Raw genomic sequence first — 25492 nt, 5'->3', positions numbered from 1 at the left:
CTGTTGGAGCTGCTGCTGCTCAACCCGAGCGGCCTCACCTGCGTAGCTCCTATGGGGGGGCGAATGCAGAGCCTGCAGTTCGTGCACTGCTGGTTTTCAGCGGCAAGCAGCTCCTGGCGCAGGAGGTGAGGCGGGGGGGAGGCACGGACTCGGTGGAGGAAAAAGCCGTGGGTGCATTAGGCTGCTTTTGGCAGGTGATGTCCCACCAAAGACAGATCAGGAAAATCTAGTTTCTCTTCACCTGCGTGGTCCTGGTGCCTGTCCCCTAACAAACACTCAACAAACCATCTCACCTGGCCCCACAACCCCTCGTGGACCACACAAAACTCCCACAAGCTTGAGGGAAGAACAACCCGTGCTGGGTCTCAGTAGAAACACTGGTACTATGCCCTGTGACAACTACTTTCTACTAACTTTGCTCCTTTTTGTGGGCAGGATCTGGGCACAACCCTGCATGCACAAGGCACTCACAACCCTCACTGTCCCCTTGCCAGCATCTCTAAAATTATCTGAATAATATAATTAAACCCAACTGATGTTTTTTCTCAACCAAACCCCAGCTGGTCTGACCAAGAATAACAAGTTTCCCCGCATGCTTTCCATAATTACGGTTTAATGCTTGTTTTTCATTTGGCCAACAAGCAATTTGTGGTATCCAGCAATGCTGGTGAGGTCACGTATCTGTGACAGGCAAATGGAGAGTGGCTACACTGCGATTATTTAAAAATACTAATTTTTTTGTTTGTAAATGTCTAAATTCCAGTCCACACTGACTCCCGAGAGCAGAAGCTGGATGCTTTGCTCCAGCCCATGAACAACCCCTAGGTACAGGCCCCACTGAAGGGATGACAGAATAATGCAGGACCTCCAGAGGATGCAGTCAGGTCCCACGATGCTGAGATGGAGATGCCAGTGGTCTGGTTGAAATGGCTGATGTTCAGGGGACCACGGTGATGCCTGGAGGGGCTGAGAGTGGGCACTTGCCTCCTGAAATCGTACTTTCTTGGCAAGTCATCTTTCCTGATGTCATTATGCAAAGCTAACTATTTCTTTCACAGCAGGGCCCTGGAATTCAAGACTTTTCTGGTCTCTTTGGACTTCGGTGAGATCATGCTGGCTAGCTCTGTTCGGAGGTCATTCTCTTGTGGGGGATAGAAAGATAAACTCTATTACCACGTGTTGTCAACATTACCCTAATAAAGATAAAAGCACTGGAATCATTTATAGCTTTGAGGGAGCTGTGAGGAGAGGCAGAAGTCTTCTGAAAGAATTTTCCTCCCCCACCCCCCCTGTATTATAGGAAAATGATAATGAAAAAATCCTTAGAAATATCAACATTTTATGATGTTTGGAGCCCAACTGACTTGGTGCTTAAAGATTAGAATCCTGATGTGACCAGCAAGTCATAAATTCTCCTTTAAGTTACCCTTTTCAAACTACTTATGCCTAGGAAACAAAACTTTCTGGGAAGCATTGTTAGTGTTAAAGTGGAGCACATGACGCAAGCATCCCATCTGCTGTACATGTGTTTTGCCCAAGTGACAGAACAGAACCGACTTTGAAACAGTTTTATAAGGAACACTTAATAACAGGACAGGCTTGATAATCACGTTGGCTTCATTTACTGCCTTTTTTTTTTTTTGAAAAAGGTGAAAGGTTTGCAATTAATGCTTCCTAGGGCTGTTCCCGCTTGACTCTTCCAGTTGCCTTAAGAGTCAAAATGATCACATAATCCAGCTTTAATCAGTTAGTCTACACATTGGGAATCTCATGTTCTGGGGATTCTCTTGAATTTGATTTTCTGGTAGCAAGAATTGGGGATGCTCTACAACTAAAATAGCTGCACTAACAGGACTCTATAATAAACAGCTTTTTAAAATGCTACTAAAAATCTTAACCTTTAGAAAGCATGTGCTGCTGCTGCTGCTTTAACTGTGCTCCTCAAGTTCTGCAGTGGGCTGGAACTCTGAATTAGTAACTCCTTACCTGACTGTCACGGTGTAATATTGAAATCACAGCTCTTCCTGGGCCATAAAATGTTCAGCTTCAACAGGGTGGTTTAGAGTGAACTAGAAGGAGATGTGCTCCGCACCACAACGCCAAATAAAGTTTTAGCAGTTTTGCACATGTCAAAGCTCTCAAACCTCCCAAAGTATTCCTTTAACTTCAGAATACACACCTTATCAACACCCTGATCAGTTCTTCTGAACAACTACACCACGGAATGCAGAGTTAACAGCACAATGATGTACACAATCCCCAAACAGCAACTGTCTCCCGTTTGATGAGTAGGCCTGGGGAGATCTGCTACTTACAAGGAGGTTTCTTGGCAGGGAAGGAATTTTCTTTTCCAAGTCCAAAAGGCATCGAAACCGAAGGGGCAGAAAGCTTCAGTTCTGCACTGTCAAGGTGGCTGTTCTTTGGCAAGCAGCTCTGGTACAAGCAGAAGGACTAACCCTCTGGATTGCAAAGGTCCTTAAACCCTCCTTGCTTTTAGAAATACTCCCGAAGGGGAGCAGTCTGCGATAGGAAAGCATCCGATACAAGTCCAAAAGAACCATTCCTCTTAGATCAAATGCTGGGCTCCTGCTGGCCTCAAAAGTCCAACACAGGGGCAATGCCACTTGCAATACTTCAGAATTGCCACTCAAGGTGTTGCTCATTTTCCATGTGTGAGGTGCCAGCTTGAAAAGAGTGGAAGTTATTTACTGCATTCACTGTCCATAGCAAGCAGGCTACAGGCAAACACCATCCCAGAAAACACCTTCTTCCTGGCACTGTCCCCCTCCTCCAACACAATACTGTCACAGAGTAGCAGACCAGGATAAGAAACCAGAAAAAAAAAATTTCAAACTCACTACTTTAAAGTCCGAAAAGATACTTGTCAAGAATACGGAGATCAGAATTTACTGTTCCACAAAGACTTCGCTCTGTCCTGTTGGTATCTCAGTAGTTAAAAGAAAACACAAAACATCTGGTTTTGGTCAGTAAAGTGTCCATTTAATAAACTCCTTAGCCACATATCCCTCCCCTTCCTCCCACCCTAAAATTCCAATTCACACTTAAGCAGCAGATGACATATAATTTGACGGTGTACAACAGACGTTTTTCAAACTGCACTCTTAATACTAAGAGTATCAGGGGCTAGTATGACAAAATTACCTAGAACTCCGATGTTCCCATGCAAAAAAGCAGATTTTTATATACAGTCCCTATTTTTTCTTATAAATTTAAATATTTTACAAAAATGTACTTTCAAAATGTATAAAGCTTAGTGAATACCCCAAATGTATCTTAAAATAAAATGTTATCTGATTTCAAAGGTTATTTCAACAATGAAGTCTAAATTGCACCAGATAAAAGGCACTTGTGCTGTGTCTTGAGCAAATACATGTTAGTTTATGATACAGTAATACAGTGTTGTCTTGAAGTCATGCAGTTGTCTCTGAGCATCAAGCATCATTAAAGCAGCCAAGAGATCGTGAGTAAACTTGATTCCACAGTTGTAAAAAACAGTTTCTACAGCTAACTCAACCATACAGCCTTGTGCTCCAGCTCTGACTCTAGAATCAAACGCTACAGAAAAATTGCTGCCATTCACGTAGGAATTCAACCTGTTTCATTCTCTCATAAGTTACAAAACAAATCTGCCATTTAATTAGGAAACTAAACCACCAATGAACAGCTCAGCGTTCAAATAGTTTGTGCCAATGAAAGTCTGTATTTAAAAACAAGCTAAGGGCTAGTTATTCAAGGAGCAGTGCATCATTGTTTTCAATCTCCACTTCACTGCTGAGATAAAAGCGCAGTCCTATTTGCCTTCATCTTCTCCAGCCTCTTCATTAAGTGGCTATTGGTCATCTCCATCTCTTCTATCTTATCCAGTGCTGTTCTTAACTACAAAACGGAAGCAAAAGTTAAGATCACTTTAAGTTTACTTGGACTTTCTGGTGTTTGACAGAGAAATTAAATCAGGAATACAGGTATCATATGCGTTGTATGAGTGGCACCTAAGTTAAGACCCAACACTTTCATTATCGCAGTCAAATGAACAGGAATTCAACTGTTTAAAAAACAATAATATTTGGGAAGCAACTGAAACCCAAAAGGCCTATTCAAACCCAGAAGAACTAGGTGCCTGCAACTCCCTATCGGATACTATTTAAAGGTAAAGTCCTCTCCACCCTGAGACTTGCTCATGGGTATGTATTCCTGCGGCTAGCAGGCACCATCCTAGTCCTGCAGCAGCTGTGCAGCATGCACGATCAGCAGCTCAGTTAAATACTGATTCTTCCCAGCGGCCTGTGAGGTGCCTGCTGGAAACTTCCCAGGCTGGTGCTTGACATAGGGATCGTTTGGCTCCCCAGTAATTTTTATGGAAGGATTAAGTTTAAAATAGTACAAATTATCACGTTGAGAAGAAAAGATCCTTCCTTTCAAAGAAGTGCTGCACTGAGTTGTAATTAGTATGACTTTGATGTGCTACAGTTGTCTTCTGAATGCAACGCTGACAGAGATCTCAAAAAACACTGAAAAGCTGTAACCAAAGATAACAAAAGAACAGCTTGGAGGCAAAGGAGCAGTTCAAGACTGAAAGGAACATACAGCTGACAAGCAAATCACATCAATTACCTCCCGCTGAAGCTTCCTCTTTTCAGCTTTGAGTTCATCTTCTACTTTTTCTGCATTTTCTGCTGCGTTTTTATACCTTGCAACCTGCCCCTCAAGTCGTCCAATCTGCAAACCCAAGGAAGACACAAGGAACTATTACTGACGAGTTCCACCCTGAGCTCAGCTGGCACCAGCTCTTCTTCCCTTTCCAAAAAGCCACCCAAGCACACAGCATCCTGTGAACTAGTCATAGTATTTCCCTCTGGAAAGAGAAGGATTTAGCAGCAGCCCCAACTGCAAAAGGAGTGTTTAGAAAAAACTAATAAAACAGTAAAATAAACTGTGGGCGGAAAATTGGGGTACCCTTCACTGCCTGCCCCTCCCTGGTGGGGGTTACAGGAAATGGCAGAAGATGCAACACAGCAGAGGACACAGCTGAGAAGGTAAACGAACTAAGCAGAGGGAGAAGAGTTGGAAAAAGAAAAATCTGGAACTGGGGAACACTTGGGATTAAAAGCAAAAGCCAGAGGGTTGGAAAGCAGTGAAAAGGTGTGAAGCAGGAAGGAGGCTGTAACTGTTACCAGGAGACTCTGCACAGAGTTCAGCAGTAAGGAGGTGGGTAGAGGCAAACGCTGGTTGCAGTCTGCCAGTGTTCAAGCCCTCTCCCCAGATTGTTACGTTATAGCTCCCTGCTACCCCCAGATCCAGAGGATGGGCCAGTAGCCAGTCACTGTTGAAGAGAGAACAACTGTGCCTCTCTGATCCAAACTACAGTCCTTTCTGTGTTTTTTTGGTGATCTACAGAGATGCTGAAGTGTAATACCATGTTACCGACGAACGAACACAAACTGAGTCAATCACTGTGAGAGCTCTCTCTCTCTATAAAAACAAACCCATGAATTTCAGAGTAAATAATGTATATTCACAGTTTATACAACTTTGTTACAGGTAATTGGCTATGTAAACTGATTTTCTTGAAATGGTAACTTCAGTTCCTCTTTATATTCACATCTTAGTAAATTAACTTCAGTTTGTTTTCTTTTATGGTATTGAATTGCAGGCAGTATGAAAAAATACAAATGTAGTGCCTTTCTGGGCCAACTAAAGTCCAAAACAGTAAATCAAACAAATACGTCTTCACATTTTTGTTGAAAAAAGAATTGTTAGAGTGCGCAGAGCAAGTATAACGATAAAAATAAGAAAAAGACACTTACATTTTGTTCCAAGGTAGTTATATCTTGTTCAGCTTTTGAAAGCTTAAATTTGTATTCACTAATTTGCCTGTTGGCATCTCCTAGACAAAGATTGACATGAAGATATTACTCAAAGCAGCTTCCTAAACAGGTAGTTTCAATTTTAATTACAATTCATTTAAAAGACTGTTTTCTCGAGAAGCCTGCATACAGGATTATAAAGAGGTAAACGTTCTTTCAGAAATTTGAGAGCATGAGAAGGAAATAATTTTCCTTTTATTTAGAGAATGCAAATACCGTCTCTGCAAGAGTGTGCATTACATCTCAGACGTACAAGCGAGACACACACCTTTAAAAACACACATATTTAGACCAGCAAACTCATCTCTCACAACAGAGAATCCACACAACAACCAACAGACTGCAAAAGGGGTCAGACCACAATGACATAATTTCAGCAGCATTTAACTTAGACATCTGTACTAATATTTGAATTATAAGGAGCACAAAACTCGAGCCTGCCTCATATAGTCCAAGGAGCTTTGCAAATTATTTTGGTGTTAGATTTTATCCCTGACATTGCCAGTGTTGTTGGTGTTTGTTGCCACAAGCAGATTACATGACAATCATTTAATACAGTATTCAGCCAAAGAAATAACTTGCTTCAAATGGGAAGTCACTAAGTGCTTCTATGAAATAACACTGAATGTTGTGTTAAACTTCAATAATTTTTCATCTTTCACTTCAGAGAATAATAGTCTTTCAGATTAAGTTTCTGTATCAAAGATTAAACAAAACAAAACATCAGGTAGGATAAACAAACAAAACATGTCAGCTGAAATTCTGGCATCTAAAAATTGAAACTGCTGAAGCGGTGGGTGGCACCTGTTCTAGGCAAAGCAATCGACTGAAAAGTATCTTCCCAGAATGTTCCTATTCAGCACAGAGAAGCAGATTAAGTTATTTTGCAGCAAGAAGTTTCCTGAAAGGAGATACACCAACAAAAAACCAGCTGCTCCACAATGTGTTCATTCACCACAGCACTACTGCACAACACCAGAGGAAGAAGAGCTGGAAGAATCTGTTTCCTCTCCCCAGTACGGACAATCTCTAACAGCAACCATATACCTACTCTGCATTTCAATGAGCTGCAAGTCAGAACCGTTCTCTAAGTCCATAATGTCTGGATTCGTGCCATCGCTTTTAGAATATTTCTGTCGTTCTTCTTCCAACTGCATCTTCAGTTTTCTAACCTAAAAAAAGAAAAAAAGGCATTCTTTTGTGAAAAAGAGACTCCAAGAAGTTTGGTAGTGGTATATCTAAACATTTGATGGGAAAAAAGCAAAGCAGTCCCAAGACGCCACTGGCTGAGCAGAGCTGTACAGGGGTGGGTAATGAAGCCAGTCCTAAACACATATGAAGATAACAAACAATATCCTGGTGAGTTTATAGAAGTAATAACCCACAGCTCTTCTGGGGCCCTCTCTTTTCCTCCACCTGGAAGCAGTGGTCCTAGGCAAGCCTGTAGTGCACGTTACGTGGTTCTGTTTTGTGCTACAACAGCTGTCTCAGGTCTTTTCCAGAAGTCAGGGAACAGATTCCTCAGCTATGTCCTCTGTGTCTGCCATTTATGAAAGCAGTGGGAGCTACTTTTTTGACTCTCTTATCAAAATACCACCCTACAGATTAGTGGTGTTGGAATTATAGTTGCAAAACTCCCCTTCATGATATACGGTGATTTTTACAATTATATGGTGGTAAATAGAGATATACATCTTTATAAACTTGTATTTAATAGCCTTGATTAAATACTAGAATTTATTGGCATTCTAAACCAAGTATCTCTAAGGCGGCACATTCCCAACAAAAACAAATGTTGACGGCACCACTGTAAATCTGAAGCATGTGAAGAATTTGAAATGAGAAGCACAAAGACTATGGTATTCTTAATTTTTCAGTGGCTATATATTTTCTTGCATCGTCTCTGCTCAGTACTGAACTGTGTTATCACACAACTACTTTGATGATATTAATTTTCTATGTGAGTAACTGAAGTGATGAAGGAAATAGTGTCACTTCACCATTTGGAAGAAAGTGCCACTTGAGCTTCGGAGAATGTCATTTTACTGACCTCGGTATTTCCACAGCAACAAAATAGAAGAAAGAACAGCTTTAAGTACATGTACTAATAGTAGAGTCAGTAGCCAGTTAGGTTTCAACTAACTAGTTAGTAAAAATAGAGTTCTTTACCAATCAAGATCAAACTCAGATGGATAAGGACACTAGTGAGAGGAGCTGGTAATTCCTGGTTGCAAGGCAGGTAAGAAGTTGAATATTTTTAGTGCTTAATATTTGATTATTGCTAATATATTTATAGTCTGCAAAAGGATACACAGGTCTCTTTCTGGGGGGGAAAAAAAAAAAAAAATCTTCTTTTACCTGGGACATTAATTCTTCCTTTTCTCCAGCCAGTTTTCGTAGCCGGACATCTAAAACCAAAGAACCCAGTTAAAAACCAGAGAAATCTGTAACTAAGAACATATTTTCTATAGCTTTTTGTTTATTTTCAGACAAAATGCTCTTCAAACTTAAAGCTAATAGCACTAGGAGCATAAAACATTGGTATGTCACTAATAACAATGTAGCAGCTTTCAGTTGATAGCAGGAAAAAAAAGGAAAAATATTGTATTTGCACTGTTCATTAGTGTAACAATTATAAAAGCAAGACTTCTGAGTTCGGTAATTCTTCAAAAGGAAATTAACAACTGAGGCCCCCCAAACCTGCATCATTCTGTTGTCTGTGTCATTTTCTGAATGTTTTTACTTTTTTTTTTTTTTAAATAAATGTGATGAAAGGTTGCACTTGTTTTACATTAATAAAGGCACAAGTATTTCAGGGAAGGGGAAAGAATATACAATGCATTGTTTTCTATAATAGAAATTCTTTCTTTGATCATGCATACTTTTTAAAAATTTTTTTCCATGAAACAACTGAAAACACACTAATCCAAAAGACAGCACTTTCAGGCAAGATATTGTCTGACAGTAATAAAACAGAAACTGGACCAAGAGATCTAATCAGTTACAAACATCTAAGCACATACTATTATTTATTTTACTTGAAAGATACATCTGTCTTCTCACTCAGTATAATTAAAAAAAATAATCACGATCTTGACAGTTGTGTAAGCATGTGTTCCAGGAGCATCCCAGGCACCTTTTTGTGGTTGTAAATCACAACCCACTGTGAACGGGAAGGGAACAAAGGCTTCAAACACTTCTTTATAAAGAATGTTAGGATTATCTTTACCTAGTGGTCCTTCTCCAGCAGATTCCAAGACTTGAGCAGCTTCCTGTGATACAACCGTTATTGCTCCAACCACTGACTCGTGGTTCACATCACCGTTCGGTGTGCCGTCCGGGATTATAACTAATCCGTGTTTCTAAAAATACAAAATAAAAAAGCTGCTCATACAAAAGCAGTGCGCTCAGATACGACTGGACAGAAAAGTTTGTCAGAAGATTTTCAAGTTGATCAAAACAGTCGCAAAAAACAAAACGTGCCATTTAGCCTACCCTAAGGTCAGGTTTTGAGACTGCACAAGAACAGGACCCATTCTTCCTCTTTTCATTGACCTTGATTTCATGCCCCATTCCTGGATTTCTCTTACTGCAAAGTAACTACTACCAACATACCTCTCCTCTCTTCATTGTTTCCTTCAGGTCAGCCAACTCCTCTCTGAGCTCATCTCGCTCATTCTTAATGCAGTCAAAGTAATCTTTCTGTCTTTCTAGAGCCTGGGTTCAGGCAGATAGCGAGAAAAAGAACGGCACAGAGAAAAAGCATATGACAGACAGCAGAGAGTTTCTACAAGTAAATACAAAGAGCTCAATAAAAGTAAAGAAATTAAAAGGGATATTTTAATACATATAAACATACATCTCTGATAACTACTTTTTACAAGTCACATCTAGACTCACTGCTGCAGGTTTGTCACAACATCTTTTTTTCTAAGTGAGTCTTAGTAGATTCTATAACAGATTTTTATTTAGTGGATTCTATTTTTCATAGATTTTGATAAACTAGACAGAATACCAAAAAAGTAAATGATTCTTCTTAATACAGGCACTCTATGGGAAGAAATAAAATTTGCTGGAAGTCAACTGACAAAAATCCTAAAACACTGAACTTATTTCTCTCCCTTTTATAGGATACAGAAGCAGAAATCTTACCTATAAAAGATCTTGAATATATACAAGCCTGTCACCCCTTTACAAATATTATTTTACCACTTGCTTAAGTATTACAACCACCCTTTATTAAAACCAAATAAATCAGTTTTAGAGGGGAAAAAACCCCAGCAAACACTAGTAGCACTACTTTGGCAGAAAAGGATTGCAGCTAAAAGCGCAACGTGGACACAGATGGGTTTGCCTACCTATACTGGGGCTGTGGTACCTGGCAGGTGGTCAGACACATTCACCCGACTGGGCAGTGTCCCAGTGCATTCCATTCTAATTCCATACTGCATGCATTACGAATATCCCTGACCACAGAGCAACTGCATAAGTGTTGTACGCACATTTTGCCAAGAACATTATCCAACTAAACCTTACATCATGCATGAATGTTTAGGAATGGACTGATACCAAGAAAGAAATGAAGGTGTGCACCTTTGTATTGTAATTGCCCCACAATTATTGCAGTATGCTGAATTTTAATAATTATTTAGAATCTGTATATTAGAGCAGTGTTTTAATGCATTACTCTTAATTTCAAACAGAAAAATTAGAGTGCTGTTGCACTTGAAGCTTAATCATTAATGTCACTTTGTGTTCCACTTAAGATTTGATTTTGTGTTCCAACTTTGAAAAATAGGGCAGAGATGGAGGGGGAAGTAAGCTCACCCACTTGAGAGAACAGACAACAGGTCCTGTGTGCTTGGCAGTGCCCTGAGATGCTGCTGACCTTACCAGAACATCCCTTCTATCCCCACCCCCCATTCACATGGAAATCAGGAAATTTTGATGGGAAGGGAGTGAAACTGATAGAACCATGTATCTCTACCTATGGAGAGATTAGTAATCATTATTCAGTGCTGAAAAGCTTTAGTAAAACCGCTGGTGTTTGTACGCTCAGGGATTACATATGACATGGATTCTGTACTAAATCTACTTCTCCAATTCTTCCATTGGGGTGGGGGGCAGCAATCAGGAAAACTAAGCTCTCCAGGCGTGTTTTACCATGCCAGTATGATTAAAATCTGATCATTTGGCATAAGGCAGATTTGTCTGGGATCCTCTTTTCTAAACACTTGGAAAACCTTCATGAAATCTATATCAAACTCAGACACACCACCAGTTTCAAATTGGCAATGTGTGTACTGTTTGGAGCCACCAAACGGAGAAAGAACTGTATATTTCAGGAATATAACTTGGAAGTTAGAGTTCAGTGCCCTCAAACTGATCTGATTTAAGACCAAATACAACTGCAAATTTCAAATAACTTTGTAGAAATGGGACAATAAGGCAGCAGGTGTAAAACAAACTCATGCTGCCTGCTCTGCTCGCCTCCCACTGAGGCAGCATCAGGCTTGCATACATTGTAAACCAGGTTACAATTCTAGTTCTAAACTACTCCTTTGTGAAGCTTCTCATAGTTCTGAAGCTGGAATAGAGTAAAAATTAGCAAAGCTACTTAGTGTTGGGGAGAAAGGCTCAAAAGTGGTGAGCTAAGAAAAGTATGTAAATAATTTTAGATAACAAGTGAGAAAGACAGCAGCATTTTTACATTTAAAGAACTGATACTTCAATTCCAAGATGTTAAAAAATTAAAAACTAGGGAAAAGAAAAATCCAGTTATGGCGTTTACAAGAACACAGAAACTGGCAGGAAAATTTTGGCAAAAAAAAAAAGTATCTTTGCTGTCAATCTGGCTGGTAGCTATTTTTTTTTTTGACATTAGATAAATTATATGCTCTGTACTAACTCTGGCAATGTATTTGAAAGAGAAAAGTGCTTGCACAAAAAAAAGTTGCACAAATTGAGACAGTCCAGTACACAAAGGTGAACACTAAGTATGCAATGAATATAGTTAAACATAAAAAAAAAAACCTTTCAGAAGAATATTCAGAAAAAACTTGAAAATGTTAACATATGATTTTATGGCGGCAGGGAAGATTGCAGAATGGACTGAAGGACTGAAACATGAAATATGAAATAAATATGGAAAAAGACAGGGTAGCAGGGCTTTTTTTAGATGGGCACCATTGCTTAAAAGACAACTCCTTTCTAAAGACTTTGCAATTAACTCCCTCCCAGCACCAGGCAATCTGCTTGTGGCCCAGAAGAGCCACAGGTTCAGAGCCATGCAGTTATCACCAAGGATCAGGCTGACTCAGTTTTACCACTTCTGTGCTGCCCAGAAGCAAAGCTGACAAACTCAGCCTCCCCTACGTCAGCCGTGTAGTGAATATCACCACAGTTCTCCCTGTATCACCTTCCTTTGTCTACAGGAGCTCTACAAGATGCTCCTCAAAATGTCCCACATATCATTTTGTTTTAACTCCAACTCTCAATCCCAATAGTTGGTATCTCTAGTATTTAGTGTGTAGTATCACAGAATCAGCTTAGCTGAGTGTCGTATCCAAGTTAACCAGCCCTAGAAGAATCAGAAATTCAACACAGGAACACGCAAGAACTCTGCTGGCTGCAGAAATCAATCCAAGATCATATTTTTAGCACTGTAAAATGCAAGCACGATCTACCAGTACCACTAAGGCTTCTACAATCAACCTCTACTAAGGCTTCTCTACATTTTGACCCTTAGTTCCTGCACCTCTCTGGGTTTTCTGTTATTTGGGGTATTTTGTCTCTCTTATCCCAAGCAGTGTAAAGCAGCCCATTTTAAAACCCACTAATTCTTACACAAATTGTTAGGATGATGATGGGGCAGAAGTCGAACAGTGATCAAAGTCTGAACTGTTCAAGTTTTGAAAATTGTATTTGCCTCTAAGGAGATTAAAAACAATTTAAAATCTGTCTAAAACTATATTATTGCTAAGTCACTATGGATCAATACATGGATCTAGGCCATTTTTACCTTTGTAAGAATAAGGAAACAATGATTTTGTCAAGCCCCAAATACAGGTAAAGAATATTTTGTAAAAAATTATAAAAAGTTTATTATGACATAGATTTACTTAGTATTATTCATCATTATGCAAGTAAAGAAGTGGAGCTCATTTTCTAAAGGAGACTGCAAAACATTTTAAATATTTAAATTGGGACTGGCCTTCATTTCTTTAAGTATACACAGCATTCCTTGGGGGGTGGGGTGGGAGGCATCCATCTACTTCTACAGTGAAAAAAATAACTTCCCCCATATTGGATTCATACCCCTATTTTTTTATCTTTCCAATTAATTGTCTCCTGGAGATCAAACACCTCTTTGGTTATGGAGTCTATATTCTGCTGCATGCGTTGATTCTCCTGTAGTAAATAGGGTGAGGAAAGAATAAAAGAGGAAAGAGAAGTAAGGAAATGAAAAAAATACCCATTCGAATAGGTAAAGGAAATTAAGTAATAAGTCAACAAAAGAGTTTGAGTATGAAGTTGAAGAAAAAAGAGTGCAACTTAACGTAACATATCCCTTATGAATTCACGCTAGAAAACAGTAATTAATATTATTCAATGTCAATGAGAGATGGGGAGCACAGCCAGAGCTACTTTTCTTTACTAACAGTTCCCTCTGCAAACCGGGGATAACATCCTTTCTATGGGAAAATAACTACCCTGTTGTGATTTTCAGATACCTTCAAGTCCTGCTCAGAAGAGAACACTAGTGTTAACAAGTGGTTTTATTAATGTTTTACAAAACACAAAACCTTCTTGAAAGTATAAAGAAGGAAGTTTGAATGAAGCATCCAGGAAGTGAAATACAGCTGCTGACTGCTGATACTATATTAATACACAACGAGTGCAGTCCTATGTTCATCTGACTAACTCTGTATTTTGCTGCTTGCCTGCAAACTTAACTGAAATTCTTGCTATGCCCATGTAATGCTGTTTGAAGATGACATCAGGATTTTTAGGGTTAGAGACATTTTTTTGCCCTCCTAATGAGTGAACTTGATTTTACATCTGGGAATGGAAGACAATGCCTTCAGAAAGCTAAATGGCTTCAGCTAGATTTGCTGTTAGTGATAACAGATGGAGAGTTCACTCAGATAAATGGTAAACATGGGTCAAATCTCTGAAGGGACTGCATGGCCTTGGTGAATATGCAACACACACGCTACATTCTACCAAAGCAAACACTACAGACAAATCTACTGTATATTCCTTTCACACACTTAAAAAAACCCGAAACACAAAACCAAACAAACAAGAAAAAAGTATAAAGTTTGTCTTAATTCACAGTAAAGTCAAAGAGAATCCAGAGCAAGCAACAGAGCTACGACTGGAAGTTTTGTTGCTTGTCAGCATTAATCCGCTGCAAAATGCTGCTACTTGGACTAATCTTACCCCTTTTCTTCTGGATAGCAAGCATTATCAATTCCAGTTCCTGAAGCATATTATTTTCTCAGTAACCATAACAGATCCGGACTTTTTAGAAGTCTTTTGGAGTCACTGTACTCCAGGTAGTAACCTGGAGAGCACACAACTGGTCCATGAAATGCAGTATTAAATAGCTTTTGAAAATCAGGTGGTGGAAACTTTAGCCCGTACACTTAGAGATCATCAACTTTTACTGAAACCAAAAGGAGATGGGAAAATGGTGTGTTAACTGAATCATGACTTCCAGTGCTAGAACTAAAATCAATGGGAAACAGACACCCACATGCTGTTGACAATATATATATTTGTGGACCATTTTGAAACAAAGACTGGCAATAGCTCTGGGATTTTAGGGCACATTGATTTGTTTCCAGAAGAAAAGGGTGACAGAGGAAGAAAGAAGGGTGAGATGGGAAGAGGACACACCACACACAACCAGCAGCATGGTTACGACCCAGAAGATGCTGACCAGTGTTACTATATTTATGCTTGACTGATATAGCATAATCACTACTTTCAAAATTTTGTGAGCACAACACTGAAACGGAAACTGTTGGGAAAGGCAAAGAACAGTTGGTGTTATCCACATGTCAGAACTAGCCACGCAAAAAGATTTTGGCCATGCAAACATTAGTTCTGCTCTCAAGAAAGAAAAGACAGAAGGAACATTCACGAGAGAACCATGATTCTCACAAGAATTCAGGTTTTTACAAGATGTAACACATTTTAAATCCTTGCAGAGAGATTTTCAACTTCATAAATTTAGAGAAACTGATAAATTATACCCACTAAAACAACATATAAAAGTGTGCGATAATACTTGAACTCCTTGTGTGTACGGTGGCTGTTCCCATTCAAATCTTACACCACGTTTATTTGCGCAAGTTCTATCACGCTCTATGATGTATCAACATACCTCTATCAATTCATCTCGCTGTCGAAGGCTCTCTTTAAGTTCATCCAGTTTATGCTGCAGAACACTGCACGTGTGTTTCTGTCTTTCCAACTCCTATATTAAATAAACCAGTAATTTATTTTGGGTTTGACACACATTTTCAATACAAAGTTTAAAAGTGTTAGTAATATCACTGAACATAACATTATCTAAGAAATTACTACAACAATTTGAGAAATTCTACCTACCACGTAGGTAAAAATCACAGAATCTGTGTTTTAGGCAAGTTCTGCAGATACTTCCTATACAGAAGACTTTATTTACTAGAGTGTAGAGAGAAAAGATGCCATAAAGGCTTCAGCTCAGCATTAACAAGAAAAGCTCATAGAATATTTATCTAAATATTGCTGAAAAAAGCTGCCACGTAGATCTTCCCTTTCCCAGAAAGCGGGACTGAGCCTGTTCTATTTGATTCAAGTGCGTATTTTTACTCTAGTGCATCACATCAGTTAAATAGGTTTTTTCCCCAAGGGTTGTGGTGCTGTTTTCTTTGTTTTTTAAAAACACAACACAATACTCAAAACATCTTTGGCCACTGAGAGAGACTTTTCTACTAATCCCAATGTTTTCAGCTGTTCTTACTAAGCAACTCAGACTTCTATGGTTTATCTTTATAATTAGAAAGAAAAAAAAGTCTTTAAGTACCTTTGATTTCTCTTCATTCTCCCTATAGAACTCGGCTATCTGTTCCTCCTTCTCCTCAATGACGTCCTTTAGAGTATCCACTTGGTAAACCAAGTTGTTCTTCTCATTGTCTAGCTGGGCATTGGAAACCATAGCCTTCTTGTACTTCTCTTCCACTTCAGCCAGCGAATCCTGTAGATGGTAAAAAGGCCTGTATTAGCCTAACTTTCTGGTGCATTCTTACAACGGTAAAATACCACCATAATGCTGTAGAGTGCTACCTGTTATACAGTTAAATTACATGACCTTTTCTGTTTCTGACTTATATTCATGTCTTTGCTTTAGAGACACCCAAGGCACAGTTCAATTTCCGCTACTCAGGTTAAGTCACAGCAATGAAACCAGTATGAAAACTATGAGATAATATTCCACTTGCATGCTCTACTCAGCCACCTTCACAGGGATAAAGTAGTAATATCACAGATTTATTGTATTTTCAGTGCATGCACGAGAAAAGGCATTCTCTAACAGAGAACTTGGACAATTAAATGGCTGAAAAAGATCACAGAAACATCTCTAAGAGTAGCTTTACCTCAATGCTCATTATTTAAGTAGGGCTCTATTACCTCAGATTCAATGATTGAAGGTGGTCACATTTTTTTCAGTAATAACGATTCTGTTTAAGCAGACATTTTATCTTTCTATTTCTTACCAAGATTTTGTTAAAACAAAGCAGCACGTAAGGATTCACATGGTTGATTCTCTGCCTGAAGGTGCACATATCCCTTACTATATACCCTTTTATACAATCCTCTCATTTACCAAAATGATTTTATCCTACTACTTTTTTCTCAGCACTGTACCAAATGTCAGCTACTCAAATACTAGAACAACTGTCACTCCAGGCAGTTTAAACATGCAATGATTTCACTGTGCGTTCTCTTGAAAACAAAAAATGGAGTTTCACAGAATCATAGTTCTAGAATTGAAAAAGAATTATTACTAAGCCATTCCCTTTCCAAAGTAGATCTGTGCCCTACTACAAATCCCCTGTTATTTCGTGTAATCTGTTCTTTGAAGGCAAATTACTATAACCCCCATTTTTAATTATTTGTATTATGACAGTAGAAGTACTAGCACAGGAAGAGCACCACGTTTGGGTTTTCCAGAAAACAGACCAGCAGCACTAAGAGATTAGGGGAGAAGGTGCAACAATCTTAGTTTCCTAAGAAAACGATGAAGAGTGCTACCAGTTACACAGTAAAACTACACTACCATTTTTGTTTCTGAATTATATTGTCTTCTCTTTGGAGATACCAACTCACAGTTCAATATTCCATTTTAAGAAAACCAAAAAAGCCCAACCCCCAAATGATATTCCATGTCAGAAATCTCTATTTTGAGAAAGCTGATATTTCACTTTTTGTAATTGTATCATAATGAATGTATTTACAACATCCTGTTCCATTCACTGAATTCTGGAATTTTGTGCTTGACAAATAGTATTTTAGAAACCCCAGGAAAAAATAACTTTAGACATATCCTGATAGACTACAGATCAGGAGAGTCTGTAGATAACGTAAGTAATGAAAATGTAAGACGGGGACCATTATCATCTGGGAAATAGTAAATAGCCAACAGCAAAGATGACTCAGGATAAGAGAGAAGAAAATAACGAAAACAAAAAAGAATCCATGTAAGGGCATTCAAGGAATTCTTAGGATTAAAACCATAGAAAGCATTTTTTGTGATGGTGTAAACATCACAACATTGTAAACGCGCCATGTAAACATGGCAAATCTTGTAAAGTCTGGTAAACCAAAATGTCAGAGACATCAAACCTTCCAAAGACTTTCGAAGAATAATTCAATGTAGAGGAAAAAAGGAAAATACTAGGATTAAAATGAATGCTGTAGTCCTTTTATGGCAAGATACAAAGTTTATCACAAAGTACAACTAGGAAAAATTCTGTTCTGATTGTTTCTGTGAGTGTGATGAGTGGAATCATGCAATAATTTAGGCTGGCAAAGCTCTCTGGATGCCATCTGGTCCAATCTCCTAATTAAACAGGGCCAGCCAGGATCAGGCTGCTCACAGCTCATCTCCACTTCATTTAAAGTACCTCCAGGGATACAGACTGCAGAACCCCGCTGGACAACCTGTCCCAGTGTTTGCCTTCCTCGGGAAAAGTCTTCTTCTTGAGGTATAACCGGAATGTCTGCCTTTACAATGCAACCTTTGGCTGCTGGATATTGCCCTGTCACTGGGCACCTCTGCACAGGATCTGTCCTCTCCTTTACAGCGTCCTATCAGGCAGCTCAAAACAGCAACAATACCGCTGCCCACCCTCCCCCAAGACTTAAATCCAGTTGTCTCAGCCTGTTATTGTACACCAGCTGCTCCAGGACTTCAGCCTTAAGGAGAAGACTAGGTGGGGGCTTAAAAGACTGGATTAAAATGTCAATTCATCAGCATGTTAACGGGGGAAAAAACCTGCAGTTAGGGAAGAGGAATAAATTGATTTTGAGACAGCAGACAAAGAATTGCTTCCAAGAAAGAAACCAAGCTATGCCTAAGAGTCTCCAGCCAGTTAAAAAAAAAAAAATGGAACATTGCTAAGACTTCTTTGGAAGTGTTCCTTTAGTTCCAGTCAAGTATTACACATGTTTCCTATGGTTCAAGAATTCCATGTTATTTCAGTAATCTTACAGTTCGGTTAGCAATCATTGCTAAGACTTCTTTGGAAGTGTTCCTTTTGTTCCAGTCAAGTATTACACGTGTTTCCTATGGTTCAAGAATTCCATGCTGTTTCAGTAATCTTACAGTTCGGTTAGCAACAATATAGATTTTGAAGAATTTCTGAAACACTTGAATGAGGCAGTGGGATGCCTAAGGATGAAGCAGTGAGAACACGCTGGAATGAAAATGGGTAATAAGGTTCTGCATGTGACCTAAAGGTATGAAGAAATACCAGCCATAATTCTACCAGTAAAGCAAAAGGACCACCCAAATTTCAGAACTATCCACATCAGGGTTTATTCTGCTGATGCCCAGCAGGTTTGTAGCCTGGTGAAAACCACACTCTTAGCAGCACAAGGGATGGGCAGCCACAGAGACAGGAAGGAAGATAGTGTGGTTGCAAATCACTGTTAATCACCGAAAACACACTTAGAAGGGTAAAAGCAGGTATCCAAGACACTCTTTTGCTAAAGCAGAAGTTGAGAAAAAGGCCAAAACTTCCTAATTAGAAAGGGTTCCTGAAAGAATCTCTATAGAAGGCAAATTAACTCAGGAACATACTATTCAGTATTAACAGCCACATAAAATGCAATTCCATTTGAAAGCCAAGCACAGATCAAGATCTTACTGTCTACTGCACACCTGTGCTCCTTGGTACCTCAAACGGATTACGATAAATAAAAGTGTGTTAGTAATGATTCAGAACATTAGCCATGAGATGCTGGCAAACACGCAAAAGTGAGAGAGTTAGATTTGTTCTGAAAACGTGAAGCAATCTCATGTTTTATTTAAATTTAGTACTGTCATAACTATACCTAATAATCTCTGAATCTCTTGCTCTTTGAAGACCTTTTAATATTCACATAGCAAGATGATTAAACCAAGGCATACTTCATCTGAGCATATGGCTATCAGATTTGAAATCACTTATTCTAAAGAGGAAATTATTTTTGCTACACCGAACAGCTCAAATAACATCGTTTCCATTTATTATGTCATTTAATATGTTTAATCAAGAAAATTCAAGGAAGCTTGAATTAAATACAACACTGCTACATGCTCTACTACAAGCAGCATTCATTAAATTCAGCTTCTATATGGATATAAAACAAATATGGAAAGATCTCTTTGCTTTTACATGGAACCATTCCCAATTAGATAACAGGAAAGAGAACAGAACAGATATCCTGAAAAAGATTTGTAAGCCACATCTTTTGTTGTATACCATTTCCCTTCATCACAGAAGGGGGGAAAATAACCATAGTTCGAATTAACTGCAAACTGTTACTTGTGTGAAAACTTGCAAAAGAAAAGCATACGTACTAATTTAAACAAGTCAAAATACAGACAGATCTCCTTAACCTCATGCTGAAAAATACTGACTTATAATTTAGACAAAGATAATGGCAAAGGATTAAAATTAATCTTCTCCTGCAAGCAATATGCCTGCCCAGATTCATTTCAGCACATCTTTCAAAAATATTACTTTGATTTTGCTTTATAAGATGATGTATTTGCTGGAACTTGGAAGGCTAAGTCTCAATTTCTTAAGTTCTTTGTCATATCTATATCCAGTTCGTTGTTCTCCATTCAATACATAGCAATTATTTTGAATATCCATTTGCTAACAAAACTCTAAAAAAGCCCAAACTGAACCTCTCATTATCTTACCAGAAGATAACTGCTACAAATATGAAAGCTTAATACTATTAATGTAAACCAAATACTGAACACATACTATCTCATGTACATTTAAAACATCTCTTCATAACTTACTCACATGGCAAATTTAAGCTGATGCTCTCTATGCATTACAAGTTAGACACATGCTTTAAAGAAATTTAAAAACCTGTTAGTAAAGCCTTACACAGTTAGTGGAACCAGTGATCTCTCCATCACCCAAAAACACCCACACAGAACGCATGCTTGGGAGGAGCCCTGATACCTTCAGTTCTTTAAGTCCCTGCATGTATCTCCCTTCTACATCGTGTATCTGGTCCTTAAGATCATAGATATCCTGCAGGACATAGGAATGAACCATTGCATAAGAAGCATGGGGAAATAATTTCTAGTCAAAAAGACACTAAAAGGTTCACATGCATTTGTCAGATTCACAGAAATTATAATTCATTCACAACAACTTGATGGAGAATTAAGATTTTGTTTATATCGCTAAATCCGAGCCATTTCATATAGGACAGAATTGTTTCAAATTTGATATAAACAAAGTCTTGTTTTAATATAAACTAAACTGTTAGCACCATAAATATTCATGAAGACAACAAATACAATTACCAAGATAAACACAGAAAACTTTTGTGACTGAAATTACATCCTCTCAACTTTTTCTTACTATTAAGGAACCAGAAGTTCTGTTACAAGGAAAATTTCTCCTAACCACAGATACAGTATTAAACTACCTCCAAAGTCTCTGAAAATGTAGTTTACCCGTAATTCACTGAGAGAGGCATCTGGATCTGCCAAACTGCTTGTGTCTCCACTTCCTCTCCTCGAAGAGTTGCCACTCAGAGGAGTTGCGCTGACTGAATTGCGAGATGATGGCTTAAAAAGAGAAACAGACTGTACTCAGGAATCATCCTGTCATTTCTGGCACACTCGACACTGCTCTCTATAAATTTCCTCACAGTCACAGAACATTCTTCTCTCTCCTTTTTACATTTCTTAATATCAGCTTATAGAAAGTATTTTCCATGACTATTTTCCAGCACTTATGTTTCTTCTTGGTGAAATACTGGTTTCTCTTTGGGGACTTAGCAGTTATCGTAACATCACCGTTTTGAGTCATCTGTTCAGAAGACTTTCATAAGGAGGTTGTTAGTACTGAAAAAGATGTAAAAGCTTAAAATATTTCTAAATATTGTAATTTGTGCCACCCAGTATTCAGAGGAAAACCTCCAGTGGAATCTCCAGCATATGAATTTTTATAGCCCTGGCCTCTTTAAAATTCAACCTTTCCTGCTAAATATTTCTCACACTGAAAATAAATTACGTAATAAGCTAATACTTGCCAAAAGTAAATTAAAGAATAAAATCCTCCTTTCTTTGGGAAATAAAAGAAACAAAGCATTAACTTTGGAAATAAAAAATGCTTCTAAAAATATGTATTTGCAAGCTCTTAAAAATGACTGAAACATACTCTACTAAAAAACACACAGCACTTTTACTTTTTGAACTATTTTAATACTTGTAAGTTGGTGGATAAAAACTGGCTTTTGGTAATTTTAAATTAAAACCTCTTACCCTTGAAAATATTTCTGGATGTGATTTTTCACTCTTTTCTTCCAGCTGAAAGAGAAAAGGGAGAGAGATCAGAATACACCTTTTGCAGCAAGGGACTACTGAATCACCATCTTCTCTCCAAAGGAAAAAAGAAAAGAAGTTCCAAAAGTTAACAACTTTAAAAACTCACTGCCAATATTAAAGTACTGAAGAACACTATTCATAAGGGTAATGGCTACAACACTTGGTGGCATAACGAACACGAAGCTTCATGCAAGTGCACTTCAGGCAATTGGTGACACCAGTGTGAATGTCCTAGTTAATAGAAAACACACTTGTTCCTTCAGCCTCTTTGGTGAAACCTGCAATTATACCAGGACAAAAACAATTCAGGCAAAAGCCCGTAGCTGAAGAGTAGTGATACGATAGCAACCTACAAAATAATTTCAATTTTTATTTCATGCGTGGAAGCCTAAGCAAAAGAACTACCATGCCCTCCTCTTATTTAGGAAACTCTAATACTGCAAAATTACGTTGTAGATCTAATTTTTTTTCTACATTTTTATTCATCAAAATTGGTGGAATTAAATGAAGACTGTACATATGGCTGTGTTTTCAAAGGCAAGTATAATATCTTGAGTATGGTATCTTAAACATCTAGCATCTTCAGAACACCTGTTTTTCCCCCAGCTCAAAGACCAGAGATATAGAAGTCTGCTACAATCACAGCAGAAACGAACGTTACTTTTGAGATGTTTCTTGTTCCTTCTGTTGTGGTTTCTATAGAAGCAACATCGCATTTCCATAGCAAATTCACCATCTCCAACGATGTACTGAAATTGTAAATTGCAAATATTTGCCACACTCTGATGATAAAATGGTGTGAAGCATCCAATTGATCAGAAGTATCCAATAAAAATATAAATTAGGAATCTAATATATAATAATGATAACAAAAGCAACAGAGAATGTAGTGTAACTGCCAGTCTCAGCCTCTGCATTTTCTTTTAGCAGAGCATTAACTTCAGAAAAGCAGGTTTATTAGGAAAAAAATAAGGCTAAAATTTAAACTGCAGAAGTGACTGGTTTCTGCAGCTTTGAGCACGTACTGATGATAAATACCATCTATTACTACAATACAAGTTACAGAGCACCATAGGAATATCGAATCATCCAAACGCAGAATCACAGAGACAGTGGTCATAGGGGTACTCTGGCAGGCCCCTAGTCCAGCCTTCCATCCAAAGCAGAACCATTGCCAACAGTCCAGGGCAGCTGTGGCTTTATCTAGCTATGCCTCACCAGCTCCTGAAGGAGAACGAAGGTTCTCCAGCCTTGCTGTGACCTCTCAGAGTGCACCAGTAACCTGCTTGTGGAGCTTCCTGCAACATTCAGAATCCCCTCAGCTGCAAGGCGAGACTCCTGGCCCTCTTCTTGCACTGCTTGGCACAGATATGTAGAGTTTAGATCTTACCAGCAGTTGCAGGCTGCTGATCACCACATGGCATCCCCTTTACCCGGTTAAACAAACCCGGTTTTCCCAACCTCTCTTCCTACTGCACGTGCTAACCCTGTTATTTCAAAGACGTGCCTAAGAACAGAAATTTTCCTGGTTTATTCCACTATTAAACACAAAAATTTTGTCTGCAAGTAACAAGAATTTCCAGAACTTATAGCAGCAATACAGAGAAGCAGGTGGGTTTGGTGCAAACAACATTCAGACTCAAGGGATGCTCAGGAAACTGTCACAGTCATTTTCCTGTAACGTGCTCTATTGAGTGGGGATTGAGTACCGAGCACAGCCACCGAGCGCTCCAGGAACAGATCCTGACTGAATCTCATCTTAGATGAGCGAACACTAAAATGCACTAATGAGGGCACAGTTGTATTTATTTTTGTCACTAAGCCAAGTAGCATTAAAAAAGACCTAGACATCGTTAATTTCCATAAGAAAACTCAGCATTTTACATTGAAGAGATGTTTAAACTTATCACACGCAGAAAATGTGAAGTGTTAACATTTGTCACATGCTTCTAGCAACAGGCAAACCCCCTTTAAAACACAGCAACATGCGTTTTAAAAAGTCAAACTCCACATGTTTTTACACAAAAAACAGCCCCAACCCCCTAGCAAATCAATTTGCCGTTATGTAACTCTTTCACAGTATTTATTCTTTCAGGGTGCAAAAAGGAAATCCACGGTTAGTAAGTTTTCTGTATTCACCACAGTGTAACAACAAGCATTACATTGCACTCACGCTGTTCAACCCTTGGACATCATCTGCATCGGAAACAATGCTTCCTCTGCGGTTCGACCGACTGAAATAGTCAGCAGCAGTTTCACTTTGATCAGAAAAATCAGAGGACTTCAAAAGATAAGAAGAAGGGTGAAAGGTAAATGAAGATGATACCACAGAATGAACAGAAGTTTATTTAGAAAAACAAACAGGAAATCCTACATCTCCATTATTGCAATTTGTTACTTTTCTATCAGTTTAACAGCTGTAAAAATCTTAGTCTTCTAGATTTTTGCTATTTTAAATATGGCCACACGAATAAAACATGTGCCACACTGATAGGAGTACTTTAGTCAGCATACGCATTGTTTATAAACACTCTTCACATGCTTATTATTCTTATAGCTTACAGTTTCTAAAACTAAAAGCAATATATTAATTCATTTTCCTCATTTGGAGTAATATAAAACCCCCACAGCCACACAAAAGGGTTTAGTACTAATACAGTGCCAAGCACAAGCTACAAAAATTACCCTTTAAAAAAAGGTTTGTAGATCATAAAAGGTGCTTATATAATCAGAATTTGGCAAAAGTTGTTATATTTCTCTACAAATGTTGTCTTTTCTTCAAATCAACACAATCTCAACACTACTGGGCTTCCTCTCATTTACAATTTTAAAAGGCCTTACACTAGAAGACAAACTTATTCCCCAAAGCTGTATGTCAGGCACCTTAAAAGGGGAGGAAAAAATGCTAATGCTGCACATCATGGGTAAAAAAGGCAAAAAAGAAGAGTGGGGTTAACCAAACTGTTCTATTGATAACATTCCACTTCAAAAGGCAGAAAGTTACTGTGAACATTAGTTTTAGTAGTATCATATGAGAAAAATCTTTAAATGAACAGTTTGAAAGTACATTGTCCTTACCTAATATTCACCATTTCAAAAAATAATCCTTAATTTCACTGTACTTTATGTAGATGAGTGATGTAGCCTCATCTTAGTCCAATTAAAAGATAGTGAGATGTCTTATGTCAATGCGACCAGTTACATATAAAACAGTTTGCTGATGAAGATCTGTCCCAGATTATGCGTGTTTAGAGCTACAGAACTTGTCTTTTTTGACACTCCTAGGTTACATTCTATTTTCCTGACAAAGAATTTTCCAGCTGTAACTCAACCTACATTTTAAATATCTTTCTGTTAATAACAAATTAAATAAATTTTCACACACAGGTATTTGGCTAAACTTTATTTCATGTGCATTTGACAAAGTATAAAGATACTGAATGGAATTCTGCCTCTATGATTTACACTTGCAGCAAAAGAACAAGCT

The 25492-nt window shown here is 38.3% G+C and overlaps 1 protein-coding gene across 1 annotated transcript in view; it reads right to left on the bottom strand.

Annotated features, from left to right (window-relative positions):
* Positions 1 to 3114: 3114 nt before the first annotated feature.
* LRRFIP2 (leucine rich repeat (in FLII) interacting protein 2) overlaps positions 3115 to 25492 on the bottom strand; it is a 46011-nt gene continuing 23633 nt past the window's right edge. Inside the window, exons 14-27 of the mRNA XM_010146224.1 lie at positions 24189 to 24286; positions 21943 to 22021; positions 21130 to 21243; positions 20627 to 20698; positions 15964 to 16134; positions 15280 to 15372; positions 13203 to 13295; positions 9501 to 9602; positions 9115 to 9247; positions 8244 to 8293; positions 6937 to 7057; positions 5826 to 5905; positions 4633 to 4737; positions 3115 to 3897 (exon numbers count right to left, since the gene is read on the bottom strand). Of these exons, the coding sequence (XP_010144526.1) occupies positions 3787 to 3897; positions 4633 to 4737; positions 5826 to 5905; positions 6937 to 7057; positions 8244 to 8293; positions 9115 to 9247; positions 9501 to 9602; positions 13203 to 13295; positions 15280 to 15372; positions 15964 to 16134; positions 20627 to 20698; positions 21130 to 21243; positions 21943 to 22021; positions 24189 to 24286 (1422 nt within the window). The 3' untranslated portion in view covers positions 3115 to 3786. The remainder of the gene's footprint in view (positions 3898 to 4632; positions 4738 to 5825; positions 5906 to 6936; positions 7058 to 8243; positions 8294 to 9114; positions 9248 to 9500; positions 9603 to 13202; positions 13296 to 15279; positions 15373 to 15963; positions 16135 to 20626; positions 20699 to 21129; positions 21244 to 21942; positions 22022 to 24188; positions 24287 to 25492) is intronic.

This window comes from Buceros rhinoceros, unplaced genomic scaffold (genome assembly GCF_000710305.1).
Source record: "Buceros rhinoceros silvestris isolate BGI_N320 unplaced genomic scaffold, ASM71030v1 scaffold18492, whole genome shotgun sequence".
In the NCBI taxonomy this organism is placed as follows: Eukaryota; Metazoa; Chordata; class Aves; order Bucerotiformes; family Bucerotidae; genus Buceros; species Buceros rhinoceros.
This window is presented reverse-complemented; position numbering and strand designations above follow the sequence as displayed.